Source organism: Vigna unguiculata, chromosome 8 (genome assembly GCF_037176805.1).
Source record: "Vigna unguiculata cultivar grain cowpea cultivar isolate G323 ecotype 2 chromosome 8, ASM3717680v1, whole genome shotgun sequence".
Lineage (NCBI taxonomy): Eukaryota > Viridiplantae > Streptophyta > Magnoliopsida > Fabales > Fabaceae > Vigna > Vigna unguiculata.
Genome location: NC_140799.1, coordinates 26,414,833 through 26,437,015, shown reverse-complemented (window position 1 = coordinate 26,437,015; position 22,183 = coordinate 26,414,833). Strand labels below are relative to the sequence as shown.

General features: G+C 34.0%; 1 protein-coding gene across 1 annotated transcript; it reads right to left on the bottom strand.

Moving 5' to 3' along the window:
• Positions 1 to 14,066: 14,066 nt before the first annotated feature.
• Positions 14,067 to 17,106, bottom strand: LOC114195002 (putative LL-diaminopimelate aminotransferase, chloroplastic). Its single transcript, XM_028085401.2, has 9 exons — positions 16,988 to 17,106; positions 16,848 to 16,876; positions 16,604 to 16,671; positions 16,203 to 16,319; positions 15,497 to 15,559; positions 15,295 to 15,399; positions 15,123 to 15,173; positions 14,713 to 15,033; positions 14,067 to 14,627 (listed from the first exon to the last, which is right to left on the bottom strand). The coding sequence occupies exons 1-9, from the start codon at positions 17,059 to 17,061 to the stop codon at positions 14,124 to 14,126; spliced, it is 1,332 nt and encodes a 443-aa protein (XP_027941202.1). The 5' UTR covers positions 17,062 to 17,106; the 3' UTR covers positions 14,067 to 14,123.
• Between the last annotated feature and the right edge of the window lie 5,077 nt (positions 17,107 to 22,183).

Genomic DNA, 22,183 nt, shown 5'->3' with positions numbered 1-22,183 from the left:
AATCGTTGTGCATCCATATTAGGAGTCGTGGAATCAGGTTCAATGATATCTGAATCAGAAGCAACCATTAGTTGTGCTCTAGTATGATGAGTATTGGAATCAGGTACATGAACAACAATTAAAGGAACAAGAGCAAAAGAAGAATTAGGAATAGAGAAGTATTGTTAGACCACAATTAAAAAGGATAGGATTGCAATTTATATGGAAAAAGGTTTTCATGAAATTGAACATGTATAGAAGTATGCAATTTTCCATAAGGAGATTAACATTTGTAATCTTTTTGTTGAGTTGCATAGCTTGAGCACAAACACTGGTGAGTTCTAAAATCCAATTTATGTTTATTATATAGGGTTTAAGTAGAGGATAACAAGCACACCCAAATATGCGAATAAAATCATATTATGGTAATTTATGAAATAGTTTCTCATGCAAATTGACATTATGTAAACAGGCGTAGGTAAAATAATTATAAGATTGGTGGTAGTGAGAAAAGCATCACCCCAAAAAAGAGAGGGAAAAAACATTAACAAGTAAAGATAAGCCAATTTTAGTAACATGTCTACGTTTCCATTTAGAACTACACTTTTTTTTAGTATGGGGACATGTAACATGATGTTGAGTACCATGTTCAGCGAGATATTTAGTAAATTTTAAAAATTATTTAGCATTTATTTAGCATTATTACAATGTAAAGTCTCAATTTTAGTATTGACCTTTAGTTCAATAGCATATTTAAAATGGGAGAAAGAATTAAAGTCTTCAAATTTAGCATTTAACATATAAATCACATACATAGAAAAAAACATCAAGAAACACTGTAATATCTAGCACTCGTAGAAGTAACAACAATGGATGGACCCCAAATATCAATGTAAACAAGGTAATTGATGTCTTTAACCATACAACATGATGTAGAAAAAAAGGCTTAAATAGTAGTTTGGTCCTAGTTTTCGTTCGGTTTTTTTAACGTGGTCCTACTCTTGGTTTTTTTTTTCAATTTGGTCCTAATATTAGTAAATTTTTTCAATTTTGTCCTTTTCGCTAACACCGTTAAAATAGTTAACGGATGTGAATAGTAATCGCCACGTGTCATTTTGTTGTTTTTTTTTTGTTTTTTTTTTAACTTTTTTTAAATTTTTTTAAATTTTTTTATTTAAAAAAATGTACAGGTGTCAAGCTAATATCATGTCACGTGTCAGAATCAGATTTTTATATTCAATTTGGTCATAGTATTCGTTATTTGTTTTCAATTTGGTCCTAATTTTTTTTTAATTTAGTATTTTTGTTTCTCTCCAAAGACAAAATATAATTTGTATATAAATGTTATATGGATATTCTTATTAAAATACATATTTTTATTAAATATTTTTAATTTAAAATTAGAGTTAGTTTAAAATTAAATATTTTTAACCTCTTAAAATTTTAAATTAATGGTGTTATTGCTTTTTTTCGTTTTAATTTTAAACTAACTCTAATTCTAAATTAAAAATATTTAACAAAAATATTCATTTTAATATATACATATTAAATTTTGTCTCAATTTGGGGATGAACAAAATTGTTAAATTTAAAAAAAAAAATTAGGACCAAATTGAAAACAATTAACGAATATTGGGACCAAATTGAATATAAAAAACTGACTCTTACACGTGGCATGATATTAGCTTGACACGTGAATTTTTTTTTAAATAAAAAAATAAATTTAAAAAAAATTAAAAAAATTAAAAAATCTGAAAAATGACACGTGGCATGATATGAGTTTGACACGTGTACATGTTTTTTAAAATAAAACAAAATTTAAAAAAATTAAAAAAAATCAAAAAAACCACAAAATGGCACGTGGCGGTTACTGTTCACATCCATTAACTATTTTAACAGTGTTAGCGAAAAGGACCAAATTGAAAAAAATTTACCAATATTAGGACCAAATTGAAAAAAAAAAATCAAGAGTAGGACCACATTGAAAAAACCGAACGAAAACTAGGACCAAACTACTATTTAAGCCTAAAAAAAATTGAGTATAAAAAGTATTACAAGTAATATAACTATTCTTTGATGTTAGTTTCAAATTTTTATAAGATGGATGGCCCGGTCTGAAATGCCAAATATGAATGTAGGGAGAGTAAAATTCCTTTGAGTATATAAAACTAAGGTAAAAGAAAATATTTGCACAAAAGAAAAAATATATATAAACTATTTCTAAATTATGCTTAAAGAACAATGTCCTTGGTGCTTTGAGTTTTTATAGTACAAAAATCAGGATAAAATTCAAAGACCACACCATTATCCCTAATAATGTGAGATACATTAAGTGAAGTTTTAGATATAAAAGAAAAATGCAAAAAATCGTTTAGAATGACAAGTTTAGAAAACCTAGAACAAAATAAATTTGTAGTACCAATATGATGAATTTTTAAGCTTGTACCATTGCCAATGTGCACTTTGTCAAAACTAGTTTAGGGACTCATGATTGACACATTAGAATGGTCATATGTGATGTGACGAGAGACATCAAGTGTTGCATGTGGCATCAATTGCCTGTGGCGGAGGCTAAGTGGGTCAGATCACAATCGAATCGTGCAGCTTGGGTTGTTACACTCTTAAGTAAAAAGAGTTACGCCCTGGCTAATGGCTATAACTTTTAGCCTAGTGGTAAGCGCTCGATCCTAACAATTGGTATCAAAGCCAAGGTTACTAGTTTGATTCCTAGTGGGCAATTGTTAAGAGGGAGATTGTTGCGAGTTGCACAATTGTCTCGTGGTGGAGGCCAGGTGGGCCAAGTCACAATCAAAGTGGGATTCCTAGTAGGACAATTACTAAGGGAGAGATTGTTGCATGTGGCATCAATTATCCCGTGGCGGAGGCCAAGTGGACCGGGTCACAATCGAATCATGGCACTTGGGCTGTAATACACACAGACGAACACGAGAAATTATTGAAGTAGCGAATCCATTAAGTTCTTTCGGTAATCCGTCAAGAATAGTACCTATATGATCTTCTGAACAAGTGTGAACACTAATCGCAACCACAAAACCAATAATCTTTTTAATCTCAAGTAGATAATTTGTAATCCCATTTTCTTTCTTTATCAAACGTAATTGGATCTTTAATTTCTTGATCACAACATGAGTATGAGAATATAGGGAACGTCCAAACGTTTCCAAACTAAGATGGCGTCTCCAAGCCAACCACCATCGTCAAGATCATAGAAGACATTGAGACCAAAAGCCATGAAAGCAACAATCGATCTTGTTCAACATCATAATCAAGGTTGATAAAATGGTTGACGCATCATCTAAAGTAGAAAATTGTTATGGAACACAAGACTTGTAAGAAATTGCTCCAATTTAAAACCCTTATGGTGTGTTTGGATGAGAAAATTTAAGAGAGTAATTCATTTATTTGAAGAATTTGAAATCCTTTCAAGTAAAATGACATGTTTGGATGAGAAAATTAAAAAGAAATTGAATTAAGGAATTTTAAGAAGGTATTTCAAATAACTAAAATAGTAGAATTGGAAATTCACACAAAAAAGAAGGAAATTGAAAATCCCCAAGTTTTGAAATTGCTCATTGGTTAGAATAAAAACGTTTACAGGTCCTAAAGGTTAAGTCAGGTCTAACAGAAGGTCGAACCAAGTTGGCCTGAACGTTGACCGAGACGGCCCAAAGGTTGAGCCAGATCGGCCTAGGTTGGGTCGGGCTGAACAGAAGGTCGAGCATGGCCAACCCGAACTGAAGGTCAAGTTGGGTCGATCTGAATCGATAATTGAGTCGAACCGGACTAACCGAAGTTGAAGGTTGAACCGGGCTAGCTTGAGCCAAAGGTCGAGCCGGGTTGGCATAAGACGAAGGTCGAGCCAAGGTGGGTCGAGTCAAAGGTTGAGTTAGGCCAGCTCAAGTTAGGCCAAAGGTTGAGTTGGTTTAAAGATCAAGTCAAGCTGGCCCAAGACATGCCGAAAGTCGAATCGGGTTTAAGGTTGACTGAACCAAAAGTCAAGACGAGTTGTACCGAATTGAAGGTTGAGCTAAGTTAGGTTAGACTCAAAGGTAGAGTTGAGTTCGCCGTAAAATATAAATTAAATTATTTTATCCAAACAAGAAAATTGAAATTTAAAATATTTCAATTATTTCATCCAAACTAATGATTTAAGAAATGAAAAGAATTCAATTGCACGTAATCCAATTACTAAGTATTTCAATTTTTTGAAATTGTTAAATTCCATATTCCAAACACAAGATTAATGCTACTAAGAACTTGTTGCTTCTTGTTGGAAGTCCCACATCGACTAGAGATAAGGCTAATTCATAATATATAAGTGAGGTGAAAACCTCAGCTTACAAGCCGGTTTTGTGGGGTTGAGTTAGGCTTAAAGCCCACTTCTAACATGGTATTAGAGCCAAGTTAGAGCCTATCCTAGCGAACTTTCTTGGACATTCTCTTCTACCCGATATCGGGTCGCTAACGGACTACCCACTAATTTCTTGTCCACGCATGAGATGAATATACCTCGGCGTGAGGGGGTGTGTTGGAAGTCCCACGTCGACTAGAGATAAGGCTAATTCATAATATATAAGTGAGGTGCAAATCTCACTTTACAAGCTGGTCTTGTAGGGTTGAGTTAGGCTTAAAGCCCACTTCTAACACTTCTAAACCAAAAAAATTTCATTCTCCAACTTGATTGCAACACGCGTGAAAGGTCTGAAGAGAAGAAAAAGATTGTTTAGCAAAATACATGATGATTTTTCATGCTTTTGATACCACAAAACGCAAAGCACCAAACATGAAAGAAAGGCACTAAACAAAGAAAAGAGAAAAAAAAGGAAGTATTATTATAAAAAGGTAAATGTACATACATCATAAGAAAAAAGTTAAAAGCTCTATCAAAGCAAATGAAATCTAATGGACAAAAGTCACTATTACACACTTTTAGACAAGACAATTATAGATTATTATTCCTTTACAACTTTATTTTTCTCCTTTTCAAAAACTTTATATAAAAAATATGACGGATAAACTTTTTATTAAATTATAATAATCCCAATAAATTACTTTTATTAATATAAATTTTTATTTTAAATATAAATATCAGTAATTAAGGAATTTTAAAACACAAAAAGAAAAAGTCTTAAATGATTTTTATGTTCTTACAAGACCAAGTTGTACTCTATCAAGTCCTCAAAAGTCTTCTAGTACCCGATCTTCAGGAAATTGCCCTTTGCCTCTAACAAATCTCGTCCAAAATGCGGGGGGAAGGTACTTGCAAAAGACACTCCAATGCTTAAGTTAGCACTAGTGATGTCCACGAATTTTAGAGAACAATCAATGCCTAAAGAATGCATTAAAGTAATGTGGAATTTATACTGTTTCCCCTGTGGGTTCCACTAGGATGGGCTTTTTTGGCTCAAAATACCATTTTAGTCACTTGTAAGTCCATTCAAAGTAAGCAAATTTATCCAAAATCCTTTGTTGGTTTACAATTCTCGGTTGTCGGTTTCTTGGCAAAGGTGTGAGTTCGACAATCAAAATGTGTGGGGCAAACAACTTACGACTGGATACATCGGAACCTGGTAAGCGGTCATATGGAGGGCTATGGCCGAGTGCAAATAGTACATGACCATGGTGAGATAAGGTCGGGTACAAATAGCACATGGCCTTGGTGAGATATGGTCGGGTATGGATAGTACATGGACTTGGTGAGATATAGCTGGGTACGGATAGTACATGGCCTTAGTGAGATAGGGTTGGGTACGGATAGTACATGGCCTTGGTGAGATATGGTCGGGTATGGATAGTAAATGGCTTTGTTGAGATATGGCCGGGTACGGATAGTACATGGCCTTGGTGAGGTACAACCACATACGATAAGACCCTTAATCTTGAGGAGCAAAGCAACGTGAAGACTTGAGCTGGAACCCGACCTTGGAATATGTCGTACTCGATAAGCGGCCATATAAATGTTGTTGTAAATAAAATTTTTATGCCTTTGTCCATGTACATTGTGAGTATAATAGCCCCAAGTCTTTAAGGAGCAGAGTGATGTGAAAACTTTAGTAGCCTGAACTCGAGTAGTGGCACTTAGATCAATGGCTGGGAACTTGAAATGATGTAAAGTACTCGACCAACGACACTTAGGTTAGTTGTTGAGAACTTGAAATGATGTAAAGTACGCGACCAACGACGCTTAATTAGTGGTTGGGAACTTGAAATGATGCAAAGTACTCGACCAACACCAGGCCGAGGCATTAAGGCTGAGATGTCGAGGCTGAGAAGTTAAGGCCAAGATGTTAAGGTCGAAATGTTGAGGTTGAGATGTTTTGGTCAAGAAGTTGAGGCCAAGATGTTGAGGTCGAGAAGCTGAGGCTGAGATGTTGAGGCCGAGATGTTGAGACCAAGATGTTGAGGCCAAGTTATCGAGGCTAACAAGGTGAGGCTAAGATACCAATGCTGACAAGCTAAGGCCAAGAAGTTGAGGCTGAGATGTTGAGGCTGACAAGCTGAGGTTGAGATGTTAAGGCCGAGATGTTTTGCTCAAAAAGCTTAGGCCGAGAAGTTGAGGTCGACATGTTGAGGCCAAGATGTTGAGGCAAAGAAGTTGAGGCTGAGTAGTCGAGGTTGACAAGTTGAGGCTAAAATGTTAACGCTGACAAGTTCAGGCTAAGATGTTGAGGCCAAGAAGCTAAGGTCGAGATGTCGACTAAGATAATTGATTGTCACTAAGAATAATCGATTATTCTAGTGAGTTTTGCTAATAAATAAAATTCTCTTGGTGCTCTACTGCTTGAGTTTTTTCTTTCAACTCTTGACATACTAATTTAACTAATTTAAATAATCTACACATATTACAAGACCTAAACCCTTAAGTCTTCAATGTATCTCTTGAATCCAAGCATTCTTTTAAGTCTTCAACATTTTTCCATGCATCATCATTAACTCTTCCATACTTCTTCTTCATAAGTCATCATCATCATCATCATCAAAACTTCTTATTAAAGGAAGATGTCCATCTTCTTTTTGTCAACAATCTCCTCTTTTTTTATGATGATAAAAAATTGTTGAACACTTGTGATATGTCTTATTCTTAATAAACAACTTAAGAGAAAAGAATAATTAATCCAAAAGAGAGATAAATTACTTTTCTCCCCCTTTTTAAAACACAAAGTATTACAAGACATCAATCAACATATATCTTCCCCTAAAAACAAGTTATTACAAGATATCAACACAAATATATCTCCCCTTTTTTTATCATAATAAAAAATGAATTCTTTAGACAACTCCCCCTAAATCAGATAACTTAACAAAATTAAACTCTCTTTTAAAAAAAATTAAGAGATAAACTCCCCCTACATGTAATATCCCCCCATTTTGATAAAAACAACCCTTTCAAGAAAAAAATACTCCCCCTAAATATAAGACTCCCTCTAAAACTAAGAGAGACTTTAAAGTTTAGAGAAAATAAGAGTTTATTTAAATAAGAGAAGATTAAAAATAATGATCTTTAATTTTTCTAAATTTCATTTATGAATTCCAATAGTCCAAAACTCATTCAAATGGTCAAAAATTTGAGTTTTCGTATTTAACTTCAAATGATAATCTATTATGACTAATGGTAATCGACTATTCTTTTATACCTAAGAACAGAAATTTCCAAATTTGCTGATAATAAATTAACACCTGAGATAATCCATTATCTCAGCAGAGTTTTTCAAAAAACACTAAAATGAATGATTTTTACTACTTTAAACAAATCTAATATTCTCAAACCCCTTTAAGATCATAGAACTTACTAGGATACCAAAAGTTTGGAGAATATATTAGCTCTTGAACATCCAAAAAGACTTTCTTGATTTTGAAATAACCTGCGAGACAGAAAACAATAACATTGTGGTCCAAAAAACTTATTTTGGGTCCTATAAGGTTAAAAACAGGATACTTTAAAATAGGAACCCAAGCATATCTTCCATTAGGGACAGCAAAATGTTTGATTCTACATTTATTTGAATTGTACCCCTTTTGCATACAATAAAAGTATGTTACACAATTTAAATTCCCAGAATAAGACTTTCCTTTTTCTATCCATATCCAGGAGTTCTTTTATTTTTATTCTTGAGAGCTGGCTTATTTCTATTTGAACCCTTTTTTTTTCTTAAAAGTAGGTCTTTCAAAATATTTATTCTTTGTTGTACCTTTAAATTGTTTTTCAAGAATATTTATATCAAACATGTAACTCTTGCAAGATGCACACTCAACATTTTCAGTCTCTTCATTTTCTAAAATTGAAATTTTATTTTTCAAAATTTCTTCTTCTTCTAAAGATTTTTCAAACTTTATAAATCCTTAAAACCAGATTTTAATTTTTTATGAGCAACATCTAATTTATTGGATTTATGAAGTAGTTGTTGAAATGCATCATACAAAAAATCATAATCATTGTCATTACTACAAGAGTTTACCTCACTATCAGAAGAGTCATGGTCAACAATCAAACACATATTTGTTTCCTTATTAGATTCACTAGAGTTGGATGACCTTGAAGAAAAGGATGAGCTTGAAGAAGAACTTGAATTGTTAACCTCCCATTTCTTTTTCTTGAAAAACTTTTTGCCCTTATTCTCTTTACCCTTTATCGCATTTGGGTAGTCCACTTTTACGTGACCTGTTTCACCACATCCATAACAATTATAATTTGAAACAAAGTTTTGACTTTCATTTTTATACCTTTTGTGATGTCCTCTATTTTTGCTCTTCATAAAACTTGTGAACTTCTTTATCATGAGACTCATATTTTCATCGTCAAAATCACCATCTTCTTTGGGGCTTTTGCTTTTCACGACTTCAGACGTAAAGGCAATATTTTTCTTTCTTCCCTGGTCTTCTTCTTCGTTTAATCTGCCCAGTTCAAGCTCGTGCTCCCTTAACTTTTCGAACAGAGTCGCCATGGACATTGTTACAAGATTTTGTGACTCTGTGATGGTCATCACCTTTTATATTCAATTCATCAGTGTCGAAAGTTTTACCTAACGCATAGAGATGATTGATAATATGAGTTAAAAAATTTTGCACATCATATATCGTTTATCCTTGTAGAATTTGAAACATCTGGTACTCCTTGATGAGAGATTTTTTCCTTGCTCATTTAACATCATATGTTCCTTCATGTGTTACTATTAAAATCTCCCACATTTATTAGGCACTTGTACAAACTAAAATTCTATAAAACTCATCAAGAGTTAGTCCAGATGATATTATATTTTTAGCCCTAACATCATATTGAGCCCTTTTATTTTCTTTTGCAGTCCATTGCGAAAAGGGCTTAGGTTCCTGCAAATTATTAACAGTAATAGTAGGAACAAAAGGACCATTTAAAATAGCATCCCAAATACCTCTATCAATAGACTCCAAAAAGATTTACATCCTAACTTTCCAGAAAGGATAATTTTCACTAATAAAAAGTAGAGGTTTGTCAATAGACGCACCCTTTACAAAAGTTTGGTTTTGTCTAACCATTTTCAAAATTTTTTGAATTACTATCAAATCAAGCTTTGTCCAACCATTTTCAAAATTTTTTTAATTACTATCAAAACTCCTTATTGAAGGATGATGTTTATCTTCTTCTTTTTGTCAACATTTTCAACAAAACCCATTTCTCCACTTTTTCATGCTTTTCTTTTTATCTTTATGTGATGTTTGGTTTGGCTTCTCATGGGTTTGATTGTTTTCTAATTTTGGCTTAATCTTAATGTGTCATTATGTTTTAATCAATTTATTTCCTCACTTTCACTTAGCTACAACTACATCAACACACCTTAGAATATCCAAAGAACATTTACACAATTAAAAAGCCACTTTTAACATTTTTTTTATCACATTCTCGATAAGCCTAATCATAACAAAACATAAAAACAATCTTTTAAACACAAAAACCAATTAAGAAGCCAAGATTAAAGGTTAAATGAGGGCATAAATTTGCATTCATGAAGTTATCATTTTTTCTTTCGATCAGATTGTTACTCCTCACTTGATTATAGAACTCTTGATGCTCTTCTAACTGCACGAATTTAGTGGCTCTTTGTCTCAACTCGTCTGGATTCGTCGTTGCCTTATTATATAAACTATTCAAAAAGGGACTAGGCTACAAGCCAATCACCATTTGGTGCATGGCAACATCCGGACTCAAACGTCATATTTTTATCGCCATCTTGCCCAAATGTTCCATGAAAGACCTAAGAGACTTAGTCTTCTCCTGTCGAATGTTGACAAGTTTTATGGATGTTAGATGATAAGATTGACTTATAGCAAATTGTGCACCAAACTTTGGCACCAAGGTATCAAAGTAATCAATAAACTAAGGTGACAACCATGTAAAACAACTAAGAGTTACTCCCTTTAAGAATGTTAGGGAAGACTTAACATAATATTGCATCTTCAAAGGTGTACAAACTAATTTGAGTTTTGTATATGTCCAAATATTCGTTCAAATTGGATGTGCCATCATGTCAATCCAATGTCGGGGTCTTCCACCTGGTGGGATATTGTGTCTCCATAATCCCTTCCATGAAAAGGTGACGTCTTTGACAAAGCTCCATATTTGAAGTTGAATGTTGCTTATCAAGAGTATGCATACAAATGACTTTCGAGGTCTTTATTTGAGGTTCTCCATATTTTGATCTAGTGTTCGAGGTCTTTACTGTATCACCTCCTTCTAACCTTCTCTTTAAATGGGAATTTTTGGCTCGTACTGCATCCATCTCTTCAGTGTTCTTTCTTTTTATTGTTCAAATGAAGACAATCCTTTTCCTTTCGTTAAAACCAACAGTTGGACGTCTTGTTAGAACCTCCAAGACGAGGTGCTTTTGTCATGATGATCAATTGTTTATCTTATTTAGAAGGTCGTTGGTCGTTATTCTACCAATTTACTATATAGATGCTTGTATTTAGATTGACTTTGATAAAGAGGTCGTGTATATGGATGGTTTACTAAGGTTGAGTGGATAGATGTTTAAACTAATAATACCTAAAAGTCAATTTGCATGTTTAAACTTGTTTGTTTAATTTCAACTCTTATCACTATAGAATCAAAGTTACACTTAACTAAGATTAATTGTTTATAATGTAAATATCTGGAATACAAAGTTGATTTAGGCCATAAAAGAGAAAATAAACTTATGAGATATACAATTTATATATTACGCCAAAATAATTTTGATATCAGTTTGTTATCTTAAGTATATTAAATATTTTCTGTGGATAATAATTTTTTTATAACAAATTGTGTAAGGCCCACTTACTTTACTACTTTTATTTTAAAGGATTGCCTCAAATAAGTTGGGCCTAGGGTTCACCCATAAGGAACCAAAGCCCTTAAACCAGCTGAAACATTTTCATTCTTCTCACTTTCAGAAAAATAGCCTCATTTCTCTTAGAACAGTAACGTTCCTCTGCTAGGGTTTGGGGTTCATCCAAGTTCAACTGAGTTCAACCCATTTCTTTCACTCACGTAAGTTACTTCCGATGCATACTCTTCTCTTTTAGTTTAATCTTTGTGCTTCCCGTTAGGGTTCCTCGTAATAATCTCGTGCTTCCTCTGTATTGAGATTTTTAGCTCTTAAATATGCTCTTGGAGTTGTCTTGCTCATTCGCTTAAGGGTCGGGGTCGTTTTGACTAGCTCTGTCCAGGTAAGGGAAGCTAGGGTTTATGTTTTTAAAGTTATTTTGCCGATTTTTAGTCTGTTGTATGGTTGTGATGCTTGAATGAGGTTGTTGGTTGAATAAAAATGTATGGTGTGCAAGTATGTTTGATTGATGTGGTGCTACTCTGTTTCTACACTGCACACTTTTCGTAAAATGTAGATTTCTACTACGTTAACCGTTGGATCGAGCTGAAATTCTAACAGCTGATCCTTACCACATAATTCTTAACTTTGACCGGTAGGATCTTTAATCGGAGCTTTGTAGTGAGAGCAGTTTTTATCGCAAGGTCATTGAATTTGTGTTGTTGACAACACTGCACACTGTTCGTAAAATGAAAGTTACTACTTCGTTAACCGTTGGATCAAGCTGATATTTTAACAGTTGATCCTTAACACATAGCTTTTGACTTTGACCGTTATGATCTTGAATCAGAGCTCTGTAGGGAGAGCAGTTTTTATCGCAAGATCATTGTAGTTTGGTTGTTTATCTGATCTTGAATGGTTATTACTGGCTTGAATCTAATTGTTATATTAAAAGCATGTGATAAATGATTATGCATGAGTGATGTGATTCATGGATTGTGGATGATGGGGTTGGTATGAACTTGGCATGTGATTTAAATGAGATGGTTGGTATCAAGGAGACATGATATTTATATGAAATACAAATATATATTCATTGTTTGGGAAGGATGAATTGGTATGGATTCGGTATTTGGTTATGAATGAGAATGGGTTGTAAAGGTTGGCATGAGATATTGTGTATGGTAAACATTACTTGATTGATTGAACATGATTGGTCTGTGGTCAATGCATAATTTCTTGAAATCTCTAGGTGGGATTTCAGGGTCGTGCTTTAGTGGTCGGGACGTAATTCCATGGCCCCTGTTAGTGGGTGTCCATGGTGCTACCCCATCTATATAAGTTGGTAAGGATTCAAGGTAAGGATTGCATCTTGACACTCTAAGTAGTCAGTTAGTCTCACTTAAAGCGGACTGACTCCTGTGGTGAGAGTAGCAGGAGGCCTGAAATTTATTAAGGGTTAACCTTGTGTGTGAGGGAATTGATTCATTGTAACACTTGTAACACATAACTCGGGGGTGAGCAACTCGGGGGTGAGCAGAGGTATCCACCACAAGTGCGAGCATCCGCTGAATCTGACCAGATTATATGTATCCGGATGAGTCGAGTTGAGTCTTAGTATATTGATTGGGAGCTCATAACATGCTTGGAAGATGTATGTATATTGGACTGTGAAAGTATATCTGATTGCATGATAAAATCTTTTTGGCTCTAGCTTACCCTTTTGCTTGTTTGATTGTCTTGTATGTTGTTCTTCTACCGTTGCGATGATCATCAATTTATCGATGAGAGCAGATGCGAGAGGTACTCGAGGTCAAGAGAGGGATGATTTCGCTGCACAGTCTACCTGTGCTGGACTTCATGTCTCTTTGGGCTTTTCTTTAGGACGAAGGCCCGTGTATTGTATTGCTCCTAAGGCTTTATTTCGAATACTGGCTATCTCTTACTCCTTTTGGGTTGTAGGCATTGTAGTGAGCTTTAGTATTTCCTTTTAAGTACCTTGGATAACTGTAAAGAGTGACTTTATACTCCGCAACTTGACTCTTTATATTATCCGGTGTAAGATTTCATTTAATTATGTTATTATTTAAATGAGATATTATTGCACGTGGTAGTAATAAATTACTATTTGACCAAAAAAAAGTTATTGAGTACGGAAGTGTATTGATCTCATTTACCTTGTGTTTTGGGTTAGAAAATGAAAACTCATTTACCTTGTGTTTTGGTGTTTTGGATTAGACAATGAATTTGATTGAATGAGAAAAAAATGTGAAAAAAAAGAAAAGAATGAAGTTAATTGGATTAAAAAGTTGATATAATAAATTTTAAAAATTTATAAAATGGTATGTTTATAAAATGATTAAAGTTTCTTTGTTATTGTGAATCAATTTTAATTAAATATTAAATTATAATTGCAGTGTTGTTATTATCAATACCATACCATTGTTATTATTTTATTGTTATTTAACAATTGTACTAATATTATTATTTTTTTAATTTTATTTATTTATATTATTTTAATTATTATGATTATAATTATCTTTATTATTTTTATAATTTCTTTTAATATTTATCAATAATTTATGATTTTATTATTCTTTATTTTGTATTTATTATTATTATTATTATTATTTTGAATTTTTTTAATATTTATTATTATTATATTTTAATATTTGTATTATTTCCATTACATTATTTTATTATATCAAACACCAGAATGAACAACTTTTCCATTCTCCCCAAACATTATTTTTCATACACAATATACAAAGACGGTATAAGCCAGCGAGAATGGTCAACACTATATATATTATTATTATTATTATTATTATTATTATTATTATTATTATTATTTTAATAGGAGTTTTGTCAATCTCCTTGAAGCTTCCAATATACATTCTCTGTGACCAAAGGCACTGACTCTGACATAGCCCTCGCCGCCGGGCCCAAACCCTATGCCAGGGACAGTGACAATGGCTGCTCTCTCAAGAATTTTGTTGAACACTTGCCACGAACTCAACCCTGGGAAATGCACCCACACATAAGGCCCATTTTTTCCACCATACACCTTTTTACCCATTGACTCAAACGTCTCAACAAGTATCTTCGCATTTTCCATGTAGTACCCCATCGTTCTTTTCAATGCCTCAAATCCCTCTTCAGAAAGACATGCAAGTCCCCCAGCTTGAACAATGTTCGATGCACCATTGAAGCAAGTGCAAACAATGCGATCGTAATCCCTTATCATAGGATAACCATTTGCATACACCAACTCTTCTGGCACCACTGTCCACCCTAGCCTCACACCAGTGAACCCAGCAAACTTGGAAAATGACGAAATTTCAATTGCCACCTGCACCCAAAAAGTTTCGAGTATTAAAAATGTTAACTTTGGACCAACCCACTCATGATTGACCTATTACTATGAAGCTTATCACCTCTTTGGCTCCGGGAATTTCGAAAATTGATCTGGGGCTTTCATCTGAAATGTAGGCAGCATAAGCAGAGTCGTAGATTATGATAGACCCATTTGTTTTTGCAAACTCCACAAGTTGCTCAAGTTGCTGCCGAGAAGCAGCACTACCAGTTGGATTATTTGGAGAACAAAAAAATATCAGGTCAGTTCTGGGAGTTTTCGATAGGTTTGGGAAGAAATTGTTCTCAGGTTCACACTTCATGTACACAATCCTTTTGTACTTTCCGCTCCCTGCATTCAACCTTCCAGCCCTACCAACAATCACGCTCGAATCTGCGTATCCCTGTCATCATTCATCGCTTCATTCACTTTTTATTTCAAAAAAGTTCTTATTTTTTGATCGAAGTTCAACATGGGTGGAAAAGTAATTACCGGAAAAGTTGGATCCTGCAGAGCTATTGACAAACTAGCGTCCAGAAGCATCTACATGCAATTACATCAGAAACAGTAATTATTATATTTTAATGGGTCAAATGTGAACAAGAAATTTTTTTTCTTTGTTATAAGCCAGACCCTCATCTATCTATAAAACTAGGTCCCTTACCTGAACGCGAGAAATATCACACTGTGCTCCATCAGACACAAAAATCTCGTTTTCTTTCACTGGCATACCTTGGTAAAGTGTTTCTGCTATTGCCCTTCTTAGCTCCTGAAAAGTCCATGAAAGTTTTGTGAACATGAATCCCAACAGCAGAAGGATAAGCAGGACTAATTAATCAAACCAGAAATGGGCAATGAAACTTTACCCTGTTGCCTTGCTCAGGTCCATAACCCTTATAGCCTTGTGCTGTGGATAGAGCCAATGCTTGCTGCAAAACAATATAGTATACACTTTGTTCTCTGATTATCTTATTTCTCTTTGATTCATTGGATAACAACTTTACCCACTTTAACATTTTTTTGTCCTAAATCTCTCAAACTGTTCATTGCAGTGTAGTTAATCTACCCTGTTAAAGAAAATTTTAGGTGGCAAGTTCCCTTTTTCTAACCAACCTTTGCTTATGTAACAGATGAACTAAGTGATATGGATACGAAGGGAAAGCTTCCCCTGATATGATATGAGGCAACTTTATTAAGTTTTATATTGTGTGTTGTCATGAGTCGGATGGTAATGTTAATGCAGAATCATGCTAAATTCCAGATATATGCAAGTTGATACTCTTTATCTAATAATTTGTGTGGAAAGTGTAGAAAAAGGAAGGCATGATAAATCTATTCTCACGATGGAATTGTTGAAAAGTAGAAGCATGCCTCTTACGGTCTATAAATCATTTTCTACAGAGAAGTCCAAAACTTTATAGAAGGTTACTGATACATGTAATTCTGAAAAGCAAACCATTATTAAAAGATCATGTCAATCCCTTTCCAAGTTCCTTTTATTAAGTGAAAACTATATATATGGATGAAAAGACTAAATATATTGACCCCTTTAGTCTATAATCTAACTATTACCTCAGCCATTGCTGAAGTTATGATGTCTGGTATTGGCTGTGTGGTATCTCCAATTCCAAGTTTTATCAATCTTGCATGTGGATTCCTTTGAGCATATTCAGACTCTCTTATGGATATCTGGTTAAGAATAATATAAAGTTAGGTAATAACACAACTAAGCTACACCATAATTGAAAATAGAACTCAAAAATTGCCACGAAGCTATTGTTAGAACAAACTCAGCCTTTTCATAAAGTTGTTGTGTAAGCCTTTAGATGAAAAGAAATTTATATATGCAGAACTAAACTAATTCTTGTCCAAACTTGTCTAATATCTTAAAGTAGTAACAAATCACACTTTTATATGAAGCATGAATATGTCAAACACTTGTTAAGGGGCAGGAGAATGCAAAACTCACTGACCTCAGGAAACAAATAGCCATTCTGCAGGCTCTCCAAGTTGACACTCCGAGGAATTTTTGTGAGATACTCTGTCAGTATAGAATGTCAGTTTTAACAAAACAACATCAGCAAAAATGTCCAAAATCCAAATGGACTTGCTACATAGTTTTTCAGAGACATGACAGCACTTTAATAGTCATAAAGGACAACATTGAAGGAACTCCAAAAATTTGCTGCATGTGTAAAGTAATTTCTCTGAACTCACCAATTCTCTGCCCTCTGTCAGACTTGGAACTACAAATTACAAAGTATATAAGATGAATAAGTAGCCGCATAGTTTGATTAAGCAGTGAAAATATTAGTATAAAGATGTTTATTCTAATGTTGTTATTATAACAGAGTCACCTGCTATGATTTGTGCTTGGTTGAACCCAAATTGAACGGGACATGCACACAATACTTGACAGCTGATAAGACATTTTTTTGTTTTCTGATTTAGACTCTGCAATTCTGACTATGAAAATACTTTGTGAATTGAAGAATAATTGATAAGGCATTGAGAGACACTGGCCTTTTATACTTGTAGGGGTTGGAACAATAAGAAACTATTGGTGTTTTAGGTTGCTTTTGGAGAAAAAAAAAATATTTTGACACCTCTGTTTATTAAAAATATCTACTTTATATTTTGTTAATATAGTATTATTTTATAATAAAATAACAATTTATATAGTTATAAGTTAAATGTAATCATGAGGAAGAGATAACCATGAACCATGATCCTTAAATAATTGACATTTGAAATAAGATGGTCTGTTCAAATTAAAAATAAGTAAAAATTGACATTTTAAATAATCAGTAAAAGTTTGGTTCATAACAAATGAATAAAAAATAATTATTTTAGAAAAAATAAAAATTATAATACAATATCAGTTTGATTTTATTTTTAAATTATATCCTTTTCTTTTCAATTCTAAATTTAAATTTGTTATTATTGAACAATATTACTGAAGTAAATATTATGGAAAATTCTTTTTTATTTTTATTTTGATTGTTAATACGTTATTAAATATGTCTTTTTTTTGGTATTATTATTAGGCTATGATCCATATCATAATTTTTAGTTTTATTTTATATACTATTTAATTATTATTATTTATTATTTTATTCATATTATTTAATCATCATGAAATCTTAAATAAGTGTTTCTAACATGTTTTTTTTGTATGTGTCTGATTAGAAATAAGAAAATGTAATTACTTTTTTTGCAACAATAAAACGGTAGTATTGTTACATGATTATAGATATAAATGTGCAAATTATATAAAAACTAGGAAAGATGAAAATTAAATTAAAAAAAATGGTATATTTACATTTAGCTCCAAATATAGGTTGCGGTCACTATTGAGACATGAGAAGTATGAGAATTGGTATTTGTGTAAGGTCGCTGTTCCATGACTAGATGTAGTGCGCATGGAGAAACTGAAAAGTGACAAATATCAAATTGGGTAAGCAAAGTAGTCACAAGCATAGGATGGTGGTAGTGTTGTAGTGTACCTCACTTTTATTTATTCAATTTGTATCAAAGTGAGGAATAGTATACCCTCAACTAAGATCTACTAACCTTGCTTATAGAAGTTTTTCGAATTTAACATAGGTCATAATCATGTTTTTCTTTTCTGGTGTTTATTTTTTATTATTTATTGTACTTTTACAATATATAATTTTGAATATTAAAAATATATTTTAGAATATTAAATTAGTATAATCTAAGTTTTGAATGTTCTAAAGGGATGAATGAGGAGATTTGAATGAAAAGTTTGATTAGTGTAGAGAAAGATTTTGACCGCAGTTATTTTGATCATTCGACTTTGGTTTAATACATGAGGCATATCCTACCGAAATAAATAAAGGTGTTGTTTATGCCTCGGTTATGAATTGAGACATATTGAAGTTTTACTGCCTCGGTTCCACAAGCAACCAAGGCCTAATAGTCATTAAAAAAAAATTAATCGAAAATGGACTTTCTGCCTCGGATCTAGTTCATAGCTGAGGCATATTCAAGCTTTACTACCTCGGGTCTACGGGCAACCGAGGCCTAATAGTCATTACAAAATAAAATAAAAAGTTAAATTAGGATTGGACTTTCAACCTCATGTTTGGCTCCAACTGAGGAAGAAATAAGAGATGCACTACCTTAGTTGTGGCATAAAGGTGTCAACCTTTTGCCTCGATTTTGGTTACAACCAAGACATAGAGGTGTCATTTTTTTTAATGCATAATCTATTTCAAGGATATTTATAATGTGACATTCTATTTAAATAGAATAAATCTACTAAATAAAACATCACATGAAAATGATATAAAATAGAGCATAAGACAAAGAGTATAAGGGATTCACTGTTACAATCATCCACAAATATAACAGGAAAGAAAGCCAAAGGCACCACATAATGCCATAAACAAAATTATCCAAAATAGATGAAATTAGAAATTTGCCCACAGAACAAAGAATTAAAAACATCAATTGTTCTTCAAAAGGGACTCAATAATGAGCCAACACCAACTCGTGACCAAGTAATTTGCAGCATTCCCATCATCCTGATGACCACCAGGGATTTTCACATTTGCTCACACCAAATAATTGGTGATCATTGCAAATAGGAAGGCCACACAAGAAAACAGACACAAGTAAAATGGTAAGGTAAAGTAAAAATAAATTTCGCACATGTTATAGCGAATAGATAATTAAAACAGATCATAAACAGGCAAAACAGAAGGCACTCAATCATGTGATAGCAAACAACATGACTCTGTGACTTAATTATCCGGATACATATAATAAGATCGGATTCACTAGATGCCTACACTTGTGGTGGCCTCTACTTTTGCAGAGCCATTGCCAATGAGTTTCACCCTACCACGCACAAGGTTAGTCCATGATCATCTATGGCCATTATTCTGCCAAAGACTAGGACCTCTTGCTACTCTCACCACTTGAATCAATCCGCTCTATGTGAGACTAATTGATTCTTTAGAGTTTTAGGATGCAACCTTACTTGAATCCTTATCTAATTATATACACTACAACACCATCATGAATCTTACCAAGAGTCTCATGGAATTACGTCGAACTCATACCATATCCACGTTTCTCAAACCAACATCACATGTTATCTCAAAACATCATAATCCCATGTCAATACGTAACCAAGTAGCCAATTCATGATTTATCTCATACCAAACACACCAATTTTAGTTCATAAAATCCCATAATACATGCATATTCACATACTTCATGCTTTAAAAAGGGTAAATCAATCAATCATGGAAGCATACAAGCATTCAAACAACTTTGCTATAAATCTCGCTCAAGGTAAGGAGCTCTTGCTTAGGCGATAGGAGGCCCTCACTTAAGCTAAAAGCTCTCGCCTGTCTGAGATCGCAAACAGAGAGTAGTGGAACGTCCACGAGCTCTCCAGCTCGCTTAGGCGAAATCATTCTCGCTCAAGTGGACGACCTTCGCTCTGGTGACAACTCGTGACAGAGAGCAAGGACGAGCTTCTACTGTTCTCGCTTAGGTGAGAGCTCCTCACTTAGGCGAGAGCATCTCATTTGGGCGAAAAACCACTCGCTTGGACGAGCCTAGCAGATCCCACTTGCTCTCACGTATGCAAGCCAAAAATCAAGTAGATACACAAGCCACAAGTATTTTCACACCATCACCAACATTATTCATGCATATATAACTTGAAATAGGCCCAAAACAAGCAAAATAACTTAAAACATGCAAGACATTAGCTTCCCTTACTTGGAAAAAGAAAACTGCAATGGAAAAAAGCCCTAACAGAAGCTCACCATAGCACAACGACAACTTAAAAGCTGAAAACATAACACAAGGTCGAGGAGGATGTTCTAGAGAGAACTCAAGACAAAAACTAAAGCACCTGAACTAGAAAAGGAGACACACATAGGTTTAAGCTCAACTTACATGGAGAAAAATTAGCTCAGCTAGCTCGAAGGGGGAAAAAGCTTATGCCCTAGTAGAGCTCTTTGTTTCAGCATTGTAAGGGAGGAAGGGAACAATTTCGGAGAAGAGAGACAAAATGAGTGTTAGTGGCTGGAGATGGGTTATAGAGATCCCTAATGGGTTGGCCTTGGGCCCTCTAAAAAGGCCAGGCCCAAACCTTTTTAGAGCATAAAAATGAGCTTACATATAACATCTTGGCGGGATATTATTAATTTTTAATAAAATAAAATAATAATGAAATATAATACCACATTTATTATAATCTCTTTCCCAAAATGCAGGAAAATTCAAAACTTTTATTAACATGCCATGATTCCAAATACATAAGTTTCAAACAACTATTACAAAGTTCATGGTCTAGTTAAAATAACTGTTTACAAAAACATTAAAAACAATCCATAAAAGCTTCCCAAGCTAGCCCCTCTTCAGCTCTATGTGTGACCAACTTCACCTGTAATATTGTATGCTCCCGTGTAACGAATTACACTATCATCGCCAACCACAAGCAGATAGGATGAGCAAACACCATAAATATATACATAACCAACATAAACATCTATCCTCTGAATCCAGAAAACATGGCCATCACCATGTTCATCCACGTTATACATCCTCACATGATGACCTTAAGATATCTTTTGTTAGCACAAGCCACAACTTGTGATTCCACCTTACTAGCCACAACCTGGGATTTGCCTAATCAAGTGGAGCCCATCCATACGAGCCACAACTCGCATACTTACATTGGTTTTCCAATATCATCAAGCCACAACCCGGAGTCGCCATGTGTTTACCCTTTATTCCAAGCCACAACTAAAGAAATGCCTCAACGAGCTTCATACTCATGGTATCATTTCAAGCAATGTAGACTACAGACAACTCCAAAGTGAACAACCCTATCCACTACACTATTGCCTGGCGCTGCCCAAGCATTGCCAAGCGAAATTCAGTTGTAGACCGCTTGGCGGTAGCCGCCCACCGCTCGATGTCAGTTGCTCTATAGGTCTTTAGATTTCCAAGTATCGACTGGTAGGACCATCCTCACTACAGGTGCCACATGTCCTAGTGGCCATTGTCCACACAGTATCTCTTGGCAGTGACTGCCAAGCGCTACACCGGTACAACGAGTTTATTGGTTTAGGCATAATAGAGAAGATTTTAATCTTACTCAAGGAATCCAAAAACACACGACATAATTACCAAGTTGCATACATCCCCTTCAATGGGTCTTGAAACCCATACTTCTTATGCCTTGTTAACATACCTACTCCCATATATATTTACTCTCTTAAATATGCCAACCCTTAGAATTAAGGTATAACAAATCATACTATTCTCACATATATGACAATTACTATACCAAAACATCACTGTAATTTTCAACTAATCCAATGCCACGTATCAACCATACTTTTGCATCACCACAAGTTCATGCATCTATAAATCGGACCTCATTAACTGCCATTCAAACTTTAGGAAAAAGGAGAATCAAATTTATGATTAGTACTTAGACCCGTTACTACAACGAATTATGACTCATGCCACCCCATACTAATATTAGCCATCCTGCACTA

Excerpts from the sequence above, each read along its gene's own strand:
- LOC114195002 (XM_028085401.2), bottom strand. The coding sequence starts at position 17,061 with ATGTCTTATCAGCTGTCAAGTATTGTGTGCATGTCCCGTTCAATTTGG. Across the intron at positions 16,672-16,847 it reads TGACAGAGGGCAGAGAATTG|AGTATCTCACAAAAATTCCT; the intron begins GTGAGTTCAGAG and ends CTATACTGACAG. Across the intron at positions 15,560-16,202 it reads TAACTTCAGCAATGGCTGAG|CAAGCATTGGCTCTATCCAC; the intron begins GTAATAGTTAGA and ends ATTGTTTTGCAG.